The sequence below is a fragment of the Callithrix jacchus genome, chromosome 1 (assembly GCF_049354715.1).
Source record: "Callithrix jacchus isolate 240 chromosome 1, calJac240_pri, whole genome shotgun sequence".
Lineage (NCBI taxonomy): Eukaryota > Metazoa > Chordata > Mammalia > Primates > Cebidae > Callithrix > Callithrix jacchus.
Genome location: NC_133502.1, coordinates 114,875,174 through 114,888,408, shown reverse-complemented (window position 1 = coordinate 114,888,408; position 13,235 = coordinate 114,875,174). Strand labels below are relative to the sequence as shown.

The following is a 13,235-nucleotide window of genomic DNA, read 5'->3' as shown; positions in this document are numbered from 1 at the left end:
AGCAGAACATGCAAGACAGTTGCGTAGGTACACACATGGCAGTGTGTTTTGCTTCCTTTCTCCCCTTACAAATTTTGAATTTTAATTGTGCCATTCAATGCTTACCTATAAATGCACTTTTGGAGACTCTTTCATTTAATGATGATTCCCCCATCATAAATTAAATCTAATTGTCATTATTGTTGTATCAGGAAGCTTACAAATCTATGTTCTCTCTATCTTTAATTTATTATTAGTTTGTGATACAAATAATAAACATAGCAGAGTATTTGTATTTCATTCAGAAAATTCTAAATAGTGCATAAATTATGTTAAAATATGACAGATATTTAAAGAACTAATTTTCTCTTTCTGACTGTTAATTCGGTAGAATTCTACTGTTAGGACTGTGATAATTGATTTGATGAAAAAATTAGCTTCTCTTTGGTCCATTAGCACAAACTGTTCTCCAGTCTTTATCACAATTTGTCAGTAAGGAAAATCATGAAGAGACTGTTACTGAGTCATTACAGACACACATATACAGTGACAGAAAAAAATCGCCCAAAAGATGTACCACTCTTATTGATGACTTAAAAAATTCTACTTAGCAGAATAGTTCTGCATTGCCTACTGCATTCAGTGCAAGGTTTAAGAATATGAAAACAGAGCAAATGTTAAATAAATATTTTTCTATGGATAATAAAGTCATTTGAAGCATTCAGTAGCCTTAATGACTTAATAAAACAGAGTGGGACATTTGAAAAGCAAAAATACCATAAATTAGTTTCTAAAAAACACATTCTACAAAATAATATTTCAGTTTTTAACATTTTAAATGAATACCTTTAGTTTATGTTTTCATGGAAAGACATTTTGGCAAGAAGTAATTGGAAAATACAGATACAGTTTTGCATCCCCTTTTCCTCTTCTCCACCATTGAAACAGATACCCTAGGTGAAGTTACCATATTGACACTTTTTTTCTCAAACCAAGGATGGTTTATGATCTCTGTCTTGCTGCATAGAGAGCCTAAACAGTCTCAAAGGCACAGCTTTATGTACATGTCACCACTTATCCAGGGGTGTTAAATGATTTGACAGACAGCATGGTGTAATGAGAAATGTGCTAAATGAGAGTGGACAAGGTATGGGATCAAATTCCTCATGTAGCTACAGTTTTGCGGATAATGATGACCTTGATCGAATTCTTTAACTCCTCTGGGTTTTATTTTTCTGATTGGTAGAATAATTGGGGGTAGGGAAACAGGGAGGTAGACTAACCCATGGGTGGAACCATTCAAGAAGCATACTTTTACATCCGCAGCACAAAGCTCAGTATCTAGTCCATTGCCTTGTGGATACAAGCATGCAATCTGTCACTCACAACACTCCTTGCTTCTATTTCACACACACATGCATGCACACACACACACACACACACACATGCATGCACACACACACACATGAGAAAGAGGGTTTTGTTCTTTTAAAACAGAGGCCATAATCTAGTTAGTCAAATGTGGTCTGCAAAAAAGCTTATCTTTTGACACTGACTAAATTTTAACAAAATTATGAGTTAACATTGAAAACTGAGGAAATAATCACATGATAATCTGGAGTTTTTAGTGGCTATTGAAAACCTAAAAAGTCTAATCTGATTGGCCTGCATTCCCACTTGGCAGAGCAAGTCCTGGAGCTCAGTAGTTTTCACCCTTTTCAGAAGTCCCCCACATGCACACCAGCCCTAAAGATGACTGACATAGACTGAGTGTTAGTTGCCATTTATGTCATGCTTATAGCTATTTTTCACATAGTAAAGAATTATTGTTATTTCTGGAGTCTCTGTTCAAAGTAGAAACAAAAGCCAGCTGTGGAAACCTGCTCACTGTGAGGAAATGGGAATGAGCGTATTTTGTGTGTGTGTGAAAATGTTGACTATATAATACTTAGCCATCTTCAGTCATTTATCTTAACAACCTGGCCCCTTCCATCCGTGGCGACTTTGCCCCCGCTTTATTTAGAAGGTCACAAATGGTATTCTCGAAATAGTACAGTAGAAAGATGCCTAAGCTGAATGTTCAGATGTTATTTACTTTCTGGGCTTATGTTTACAAGTCACCTAACTTTTCTGGGTTTGAGTCTTCGTGTATAAAATGAAAGTGCTAGACTAAGTCATATCTAAGGTACCTTTTAGGTTACAATGCCAGGATTTTAAAGTTTGCTTCTTATAAGGAAGTCACCATGACATTAGTGTCACAAATATATACCCTATTCAAGGGAGCCATCTTGTTTTTTCCTCCAACCTAAGGCAGATTTCAGTGACTGCCTCTGTCATTTTTCATGTCGACTCTATATTGTGGAGATCATAGCTTCAAAATGAAAACTCTGCTCAGATTTGAGGTGTGCCTTTAAAATGCATTTGTGTTGTACATTGGTAGCTTTGAACTGATGAGGTCATGACACTGGCAGGTCCTCACTGTTAGCTGTGCTTCAAGTTCTTTGCTGCCAATAATAGTTAAAGTACTAAAGCTTGCTAATGGAGCGTTAGAGGGGATTCAAGAATATCACCAAGAGATAAGCTCATCTCTTTCTCATACATCTTGATATCATTTCTAAATAGAAAAAAAAAGTCATAAATGGAGTTACAGAACCCCCCCCCCACCAACCATCATGAAGTCCCATAGGACTAACAGCCAGTGCTGGGGAACTTTAAAAATACCAATATATAGCTCCCACATCCAGAGATCTGAATTAATTGATCTGGTGTACACACTGCAAAAAAAAAAAAAAAAAGGACAAAAAGAACTTTAAAGCTCATCAAATAATTCAAATGTGAAAACTCAGATGTTGTAAAGAATTTGGTTTATACACTGTGAGCAATGGTCAGGTTGCCAGACAAAACATTGAAAAGATACCACAGTGAGGTCAACTTCATAGTTTTTTCAGTGTCTGCGTTTTCATTCAAAATATAACTTACTTGTATATGTCATGTACCTTTTTTTTTCAATATTGGGCAGTGGAGATGTTTCTGCAAAACTGTGTAACAATATTTTGATCCTTGGTAATTGTTTTCTGATATGAGCTACACAGTTTCAACTTAGAAGACTTTTCTTGTTGAGGATTATTTTTATGCTGGCATTCAGTCTTTTCCCACATGACATCGTAATAGACTGTGTATACATTTTGGCTAATGAAAGAAAATAGCAACAAACTTAAATAGTTCAAAAAGTAGACAATTCAACTGCCTACTAGTTTTCCATTTGTAAAAAGTAAGTACTCTCCCCTTCCTCAAAGAAATGGTACAGTAATTTTTAGAAGCCTTGCATATGAACCATGTTCAATAGACCCTCTCTGTTCAGAAGTTCTGTCTATATATGTGGGAAGGATGAAAGTTAAAAAGAAGAGAATGGCTCTTGAATTTATCTAGTTCTATAATCTTATTTTAAGAGTTAAAGAAATCAAGGTGCTTGACAAATGGTGATTTGTTTCTATTAGTAGATGCCAAAACCAGAAATAGAACCCATGTCCAGTATTCCAGGCCAGGAATCCTTCTCCTGTACCATTGGATTCACACAAATTCTCCTCCCTTTTCTGTGAAACATCCATCTGCCATTTTTACTTGTCCTAGAAATTGAGTGTAATGTGGTATCCAACAATAAGTTTTATGTAGCGATTCTTTAATGCTATGATATCTTGCATGTGAAAGATATATGTATATGTATATATATTCTGATGTGGAATATAATGAGTCAATGTAGGACTGCTTGAATTTTTCTTTAATAAGCTTCCAATGTAATACTTCCAGACCATATGCCAGTGCATGCCTCAAGTAAATATGTTGATCGCATCTTTGGTTATTATTATGGTCTTCTACTGCTGTTATACTAATACTTTTCCCATCTCCAACTGGCTTTACTTTTTGCAGCTTTGAGCAGTAATTCAGTCCCCTACGCCTCCCTGATTGGCTCTGTGTCCTCCCTCTCTAGCCAAACCACCACTCAGTCCATATATGATAATAACTCTCTCCCACGATTCGCTCGAAAAGGTCTAAACATCTTTGTCTCTATTATTTTCTCTGTTAAAGCACTGTAACGATGTCCATATCAGTCCATTTCCATTTCCAGATCAGCCTAAAGTCACCTATGCCTTTGTAGTTCCATTATTTTCACTGGGGGTGCCTCATCTGGATAAGATCATATAATAACAGATCACTGTCACCCACTCACTCCCTCCACAAAATGTAAATTATTTCAATTCTGCCATTAATACAGAAAAGTTTCAGAAAGGGTTCCAAAATTTTGTTCCAAAGGCATTATTATATCACCAACAAAGAATTTTTCCTTCCAAGCAATTCAATTTTATTGGATTGCCACGAAAATTTTAGCTGACTGGAAGCAGACCTTCATAGCCATAAAAACTAAACCACCACAATTCACAACAGTTGCTAAAGTGATAGTCTTCAAAAAGCAGGGTAGTTTTTTACATAACTTACCAGAACCATTGATAATTTGGCATTTGAGATAAAATAACTTACTGGGTGACTTTTAACAATGGTATAATTCCTAAAATGCCCTTCAAGTAGTCACATGTCTTCTTGACTCAATGGCCATCATTCTACAGCCTCCCTCCAAAGATCCACAGTGACAGCAGAATGTCAACATGGCTTCCAGTTTGAGCTCCTCCCTCATTCTTTTTCTGCTTCAGTGGCCTCCCGGGGGACATGCTAGTTCAGGTTTTTCTAGCCAGCTGGAATTTGTGTCTGTAGATAAGAGTCAGCCATGCTTTTTCATGATGCTTCTGCAAAATTAAAAGGAAAGAAATAAAAGACAAATCCTATGAAAAAAGAGAAGACATCAGAAAGGCACAGGATTCGCCAGAATTAATAGTGGATTATTTTTCATGGAATCTATGAAATTAATATATCTTCCACTGGCTGAATGAACTAGAATGTGTCAGCCCCTGTCTCTGCTTTCCTTCTTTCTTCACCCGCTTTCCCTCCTGTCTTTTCACCATTTGCTCACTTTCCTGAATTCATTTCTCATCCATGGACAAAGATGTTTACACCTGAAGTAGATTGTAGGTTTGCTGGGGGTTGAATAATGGGGACCTGGGGCAAAATATCATGGAGCTGTTAGTGTGGCCATTTGTAAGTGTCCAGGAGAAGGCTGCAACCCCAACCTCTACAATCTGCTGCTAGTGGAAACATTTTTGAAGCTCACTTTGGTGTCTGATTGTGCCGTCAGTGGTTCTCGTCAGTGAGCTGTGGTGCATGTCATTCTCTGTCTGTGTTTGCATGTGAATGTCAGTCACCTACAGGTGTGTGAAATATTAGCGATCTCAATCTAGTCACGATGTATAGAGAATCCTGAACAAACTTGCAGCATTTTGATTAGACTTTTTAAAAAGTATATCAGGCTTTTTACATGAAAATTCCATTTCATGTTTTTCCATAAAGAATTTGTTCTATTTTATTTTATTTACACCATCATTTCCTTTGCAGGTTCAGATGATTCCGGTTACCCTGGTAACCTTCATTCTTCAAGTTAGTTTTTCTTGATTATGCATAAGTCATTTTATGTTTACTATCAAGCTACTACTCTTTCCCTTTTAGGCCTTTCTCAGTGTCTGTTTTCTTAGTTCACTTGACACCATTTAATTCCACACAATTTCCATTTCACACAGTGCAGGAGAAGGAGTTTGAAATGGCATAAAAGTCATTACTCAAAGCAGAAGTTGACATCAAGCCTGTCAGTTTTCTCCGCTAGCTAACCTCATTGATTCTTAGCACAATAACGCTTTCTTTTACACTAGGAGTGTTAGTTTGGAGATTATGCTTGGTGACTTTTCATTTGGCTACAAAATTCATCTTTCCAGAGCATGTCCTGCTTTGAGTAACCAAACTATTTGCCTGCTTCCTCACCTAAAACATCTTTACTACTCACATATTTTCAGGCCATTTCTAACTATAGTATTCTCTATATTTTGGGATAGTTAACATCATTTTCATTTGTTTTCAAATGCATGTCTTCTTTCCTTTTTAATAGGTATGGCTAGCCATCCTCCAATACCTATCTTGGAACTTGCAGACCACATTGAAAGATTGAAAGCAAATGACAACTTGAAGTTTTCCCAGGAATATGAGGTAATTCACTGTATTTATTCTTCACAATTTCAAGAATTGCTCTTCTCTTTTTTTAACCATATTCTTGAAAATTAACTTCATCAGTGCTTTTCCCTTTAAATATGACTCAAATATGATATAAAAATATATAATGAACTGCCAACTTACAAGTGTCTGTACAAGCGATAGAGTAATTACACTTTTAAAAAGTATCAATTTTACATTTATTCAATATTACTTGCTGAGATTATGTGTTTCTGTTTTTTTAATTTATTTTTTATTGACAATAATTGTATATATTAATATATTATGTATTATTATTCATTATAGTCACCATTCTGTGTAACAGATCACTGAAGCTTATTCCTGCTCTCTAGCTAAAACTGGTCAACATCCCCCCCTTCTCTTGCCATCCATTGGTAATCACCATTCTATTCTCCTGTGAGTTTGACTTTTTAGATTTCACACATAAGTGAGATCATGCAGTATTTGTCTTTCTGGTTTTTCAGTTCCTAGAATATACTAAACTGATAAGCTTTCCAGCATACCAAATAGGTCCAAACACACTGATTTGTGATAAGAATCCTCATCTAAAAAGCAAGATTACAGAGATTAAGTACATTTTTCAGGACTCGTGGTTTTGTAAGCCTGAAAACTCTGTAATTATTGCATACATATATATGTTATCTTATCCTTCAGTCTTAATTAATACTAGAGCTAATATTAAGATTGAAATGTATTTTCAGAGAGTTGCTTGTTTTTGAAGGAATGGTACACTGAATGCTATCTTAAAATTCCAGAATTCTTAAAGATTCTTTGTAAATTCTTGATGAAGGTAAATGAAAAGTGTGTGTGTGTGTGTGTCTGTGTGTGCACGCATGCGCGTGTGTGCATGTGCGCAGGCACATGTATTTGGCTATTGTGGTATACATCAAGCAAAAACTTACAGAACTGGATATTTCTGATATTCTCCAGCAGAAAAGATCCTTGGTGAAGCCAGTTAATGAATTGTTGGTAACCAGGCCTTAATTAGTTTTTCTTGGCCAGTTTTAACTTAGCATAAGTTTAAAATGTACCACTAAAATCTTGCAGTTGTACCAAAGAACAGAAGGTTATTGGGTACCTGGGCAGCCCAAATTTCATCATAAGGGGTTTCTATTGATTTACTTACTGGGCGCCGATAACATAGCCCTGTTACCTGTCTTGGTATTGGTTGTATGAGCCTTAATTGGGGCAGTTGCACTGGACCTACCAGCTCTAACATTCTGCCCTATCATATTCTGTAGTAACCTGTAAGAGGACCCCCAACCTCAACTGGCTACAGGAGTCACAAAAATAAGAAGCAGCTTTATATAAGAGAATGTGGAGCAGTGAGGCCTGTGGCAGTCTGAATATCTGCATGGCCTTCCTAAAATCTTCAAATATTCAGATGTTCGTTACTTTAAGTCATTGTGCCGGAAAAGCAAAACATACCCGTACTCTCATCCTCCCCTACCCTAAGAGCCATACAGCCTTTTATTCCATTTGCACACTCCAGCATCTTGGTCATGTGTTTGATAGGACACAAAGATTTGGTTTGTTTCCTTGCCTCTTGATTAAGTTATATTTTTTTTTATTGTGCTCCAAGCATTCAGGAGAACATTTTCAGTGTTGGGAAAATTTGCATCGGATCAGAGGTTACCTTCTTTTCTCAAATAGTCGGCAGCTTCTTTCCTGCTCTTAGAGTAGCTCTTTAAATTAAACAGTATCCTTTAAAACACTTTCTTTAGTTTCTAATTTAGGGCTTAAGGCTCCAGAGTGAGTTTTAGAAGAGAAAACAAGGCAAAGGAGAACTAGCAGCTGGGGCAACATAAAAAACTCTCAGTCATATCAGTTTTTATGAATCAGAAATCTTTCATCACTCCAGCCTACTTTTTATTGTTGTATGATTCTGATTATTTTGCCATGTGATATTTGTGCATGGCCCTGCTTTAGTTATTTGTTTTTGATTATGAATTATGTAATGGGTCATGAATTGTGGAAATAATCCACAATTTGTTATTATAACAAATTAAGCTGGACCTGCTAAATAAGCTCAACCTGTTAGTAAGCCATTAATTCACTCTCCACCAATATAACCTAAACCATTGGCAATAATATAGTCGTGCATCACTTGCCGACAGGGACACTTACAGAGAAATGCGTTCTTAGGTGATTTTGTTATTGTGCAAACATCATGGAATATAGCGAACCTAGATAGTGTAGTCTAGGTTATAAGCTATAAGGTTATAGCCTATTGCTCCTACTCTACAATCCTGTACAATAAGTTACTATATTGAATGTTGCTGGCACCGTAACCCAGTGATAACTATTTGTGCATTTAAACAAAGAAAAGATAAGGTAAAAATACTATAAAAAAGATTTTTAGACTGGACGCAATGGCTCATGCCTGTAATCCCAACACTTTGGGAAGCTGAGGCAGGTGGATCACCTGAGGTAAAGAGCTTGAGACCAGCCTGCCCAACATGGTGAAACCCCATCTCTACTAATTACACAAAAATTAGCTAGGTGTGGTGGCACATGCCTGTAATCCTAGCTACTTGGGAGTCTGAGGCAGAAGAATCCCTTGAACCAAAGAGGCAGAGTTTGCAGTGAGCCGAGATCACACCATTGCATTCCAGCCTGGGCAACAAGAGCAAAACTCTGTCTCCAAAAGGAAAAAAAACAGAATGAAAATATTTGTAAATGGTACCCCTGTGGAGGACCCTTAGCATACATGGAGCTTTCAAGACTCATAGTTGCTTAGGGTGTTGGTGAGAGTAGTGAGTGAATGTGGAGGTCTAGGACATTACTGTACACTACTGTAGACTTTATAAACACTATAAACTTAGGCGACACCAAATTTATTTTAAAATTTTATTTCAAAAGTAGATTAACCTTAGCTTACTGTAATGACTTTATACAATTTTTAAGCTCTTTGGCTGTCTTCTAATAGCACTTAGTTTAAAACACCAACACATTGTACATCTATACAAAAACATTTTTTCTTTACATCCTTATTTTATAAGCTTTTTTCTTATTTAAATTATTTTAACTTTTTAGAGCTTTTGGTTAAAAGCTAAGATGCAAAGACATGCATTCATCTAGGCCTACACAGGGTCAGAATCGTCAATATCACTGTCTTCTGCCTTCATGTTTTATCTTCTGGAATGTCTTCAGGGTGACAGCAAGGAGCTGTCATCTCCTATGATGACAATGCCTTCTTCTGCATACCTCCTGAAGGACCTACCTCAGGCTGTTTTAAAGTTCTTGTTTTAAATAAATAAAAGGAGGGCACTTAAAAATAACAATAAAATGTATACTGTAGTAAACCCATAAACTAGTAACATTCTCTTATTAGCACTATTAAATATGTATTGTACATAATTCTATATGCTAGACTTTTATATAACTAGTAGCAGAGTAAGGTTAATTACACCAACATTTCTCCAACCACATGAGTAATACACTGTGCTGGGGCATTATGACAGCTACCCTCTCCCTAGATTATGGGAATTTTTTCAGATCCGTTGTAGTTTTACAGGTCAGTGTCTTATTTGTGGCTTGTTGTTGACTGAAATGTCATTAGACAGCACATGACAATAAAAGCACACTCAAGCAGTCTCAATTGCATCCAGTGAATACAATAACTGGCCTCTGTAAATACAGAATTCTCAAAAAATGCTACATGTAAAGATACTTTAATGATTCTCATTTAGCCATTAGATCAGAAGTGCCCCTTGAAAGTAGTTATGAACTAACTGCATGCTGGCAGTGCTGCCTGCACAGCTTTCCCAGTAGGCTTAGCCGTGGACATCATAGCCCACATAGACTTCACTGATGATCATGATGATGATCTGTAATTAAAGCTCCCTGAGCATGAATCGACTCTACTGTGCCTTAACAGCTATCAAGGAGATGTTTAAGTGTTATATTCAACTGTGATAAGAGGATTAAAACCTCAACGTAAAAATTTAGGCTTAGAGCAACACTTTGTGGGGAAAAATGGTTTATTGTCCTCTACATAAATTTGAATAGTTGGTTACTGGCTTTCCGCAAAGAAAATGGAGGAAAGAAAACTCAGGTTGCTTTCAAACACCTAATTATTTTGGCATAATCACTAGGAGTTAATATTTACTCAGAACTTGCAAGATGCATGAAGCTAATTTTACTCTGATTCTAAGGCCAAACCAGATTAAAGGCGTGAAAGCTGTTTGCACTGATCCTGAGGTCAGAATCGGAGGAAGTAGGTTAAATTGTAGCACAGTATTATTAGATCCTGTGAGACACTTCCTGTACCGTAAAGGCAGTTGAATTCCATCATTGGATTTAATGAAAGCTAGAAGGATGGACCTGAGAAATTAGTGTAACCCCATTGCTGCAGGTCTTGATAAACACTTTAGATGTTCGTTTTCTGAGATGAAACTAAAAGTCCTACTGGAATTTAAGTAGTCTCAGTTTGAGAATGGCATCTGGAATGCAGAGAATCAGGTCCTCTGTAGAGTTGGTATGGCTGTTAATATATTAGGCTGGTGAATCTTTAAATCAGAATCATATATGTAGGCCTTGCCAAACAAAATCAGGCTGGTGCCTACAGGTCATTTGGTTGCCTATTTGAAATTGAAATTCCAAGGAAGAAGTTGAATCCCTTAATAGAACAATAACAAGTTGTGAAATCAAGGCAGCAATTAATAGCCTATGAATTAAAAAAAAAAAAAAAAAAGCCCCCAGACAGATTCACAGCCGAATTCTGCCAGAGGTACAAAGAGGAACTGGTACCATTCCTTCTGAAACTATTCCAAACAATAAAAAAGGAGGAAACTCCCCCTAACTCATTTTATAAGACCAGCATCCTCCTGCTACCAAAACCTAGCAGAGACACAATAAAATTGAAATTCCTGGTCCCAACCCCAGAAATGCTAGTTCAGTAGGTTAGCTGTGGTATCCAGGAAACTCCATTTTAAGAGAGCTCTTATGACGACTTCGATGCAGGTGTTCTGAAGACTTCGGTTTGAGAAATGTCATTGGTTTAGGGCAATGCATTATATAACATAATCCTCAGTCTTCATTGCACCATTGCCTGAGATAGCATATAGACTAGTATATTTAAGATTCAATCAGTAGGCATCATCACCCTTCACAGTCATAGACATACAAATCTTATTTAGACTAGATAGATTGTAAGTAGCTACAACCCCTATAAGTTGCTCAAGGAAAAACAGAAGGCATTTTTGATGTATTATAGAGCCAAAGGCTAATAGTAAAGATACACATTGATAACTGTCATCTCGAACTGAAAGGCTATGACAATTTCCTGATATCTTCTCTGGAGCTTTCATCTTTGTGTTTTCTCTGGGGTGTCTTCATTCTTCTCCTTATGCAAGCCAGCATCTTCTGTTTTTCTCATCCACACATGGAAAACATGGTCTTTAATCATAATTTCATTTACATACAGGCCCCGTAAAGAGACTAAGTTTTTCTTGCCAGTCAAATTTTAAATGCCAGAGAGCAAACTTTGAACTCTATCTAATTGAATGTTTGTTGTGGGGACACACCTTGGGACGTAACTGCAAACAGTCCATTCATATAGATCTTGGATGGGAGACAGGGAAGTTTCTGGGGAAGGAGGCCTGTGAGCTAAGAGGAGGAACCAATAATTATCCACCACTCTACTGCAGAAGAGCATTGCGCTCAGTGCTGAGAAAATAAAGAAGTGAGAAACCCATGCTTCTGGAGTTTGTAGTTATCAAAGACAAATATATACTATCAAATAAGAATTACACCAAGGAGGTAATCTTAAGTGCTGTTGGAACATTACTGGGGTTCAGTAAAGGTCATAATGATCCGGAGAATTGAGAAAGATATTGAAGAGAAGATGTCACTCTTAGTGAAATTACGAAGAGGAGTGAAGTGCATTTTGTCAAGGGAAAGGCACATGGGAGATGAATGTTCTGGTAGTTTCATAGTCAAAGTGTGGACTATAGACGAGTAGCATTGACATCACCTGGGACCTTGTTAGAAATGCAGTATTTTAGGCATGACCCCAATGCTGCTGATTCAGAATCTACATTTTAAAAGACACCTTGATGATATCTTTGTGTAATAAATTGGCATCCCAACTGGGCACGGTGGCTCACCCTGTAGTCCCAGCACTCTGGGAGGCTGCTGTGGGCAGATCGCTTGAGTCTAAGAGTTTGAGACCAGCCTAGGCAACATGGTGAAACTGTCTCCAGAGAACTACAAAAAAAATTAGCTGGGCATGGTGGCACACACCTGTAGTCCCAACTGTTCGGGAGACTGAGGTGGGAGGATCACCTGACCCCAAGAAGTTGAGGTTGCAGTGAGCTGAGATCACATCACTGCATTCCAGCCTGGGTGACAGAGAGAGACCCTATAACAAAAAAAGTTTAAAAAAATTAAAAAATAAATGAGCATCCTAGTGGTCACTATCAAGAAAAGCTATGAAGTTAGAGAAAATGTGAAACTAGCTCCCAATGTGGTCCTCAAGGTAGAGTTTTCTAATAGAAATACTGCCCCAAATCACACACTCTACGTCAGGTACATTCCAGATTTTATACATTTTGTGATGTTGGTTGAGATAATAACCCCCTTTTAAACAGTTACAACAACAGAATTTTTTCTGATTTCCTATTAGCTTACGTACAAGTCACATTTTAAACCACAGTCCATCTGTCATGGTGGTTACACAGAGATGAGCAGCCCTCAGACATCTAGTTTCAAGTTAGTCAGTGCTAGCTCTCTTAATAGTATTACCTGAAAACTATGGATTAACTCGGAGCAGTCTTGCTGTTGCCATCGGAGAGGGGCAAGGACGTCTTTGCTTCACTGACGAAAGCCTTTGATCTGTTTTGTTCTCATCACAAAGCCCGGTCCCAACACCTTTGCTAACATTTCTGGAGTTGGACCATCTCCGGTCTCCTTGCTCACATTTCCCATCATTCAGCATCCACATGTGCTGAGATTCTTCACAGACTCACGGCAGCATTCACATCTCCTGTTTGTGCTAATGATTAACTGCGTTTTATATAAAATATTTCAGCTATCAGAGCCCTGTCCTTCTGTTTTTATAACAGTATGTATTAACACCTTTGTTT

The 13,235-nt window shown here is 37.3% G+C and overlaps 1 protein-coding gene across 50 annotated transcripts in view; it reads left to right on the top strand.

Annotated features, from left to right (window-relative positions):
- The window catches only part of PTPRD (protein tyrosine phosphatase receptor type D), a 2,336,513-nt gene that overhangs the window by 2,212,637 nt on the left and 110,641 nt on the right, over positions 1-13,235 (top strand). For 40 of the 50 annotated variants that reach the window (XM_078368970.1, XM_035293431.3, XM_035293380.3 and 37 more), the window contains 2 exons: positions 5,482-5,523; positions 6,026-6,123. In XM_078368970.1, coding sequence (XP_078225096.1) covers positions 5,482-5,523; positions 6,026-6,123 — 140 coding nt within the window. The remainder of the gene's footprint in view (positions 1-5,481; positions 5,524-6,025; positions 6,124-13,235) is intronic. The other 10 variants (XM_078368938.1, XM_054243561.2, XM_035293168.3 and 7 more) reach the window with 1 other exon arrangement.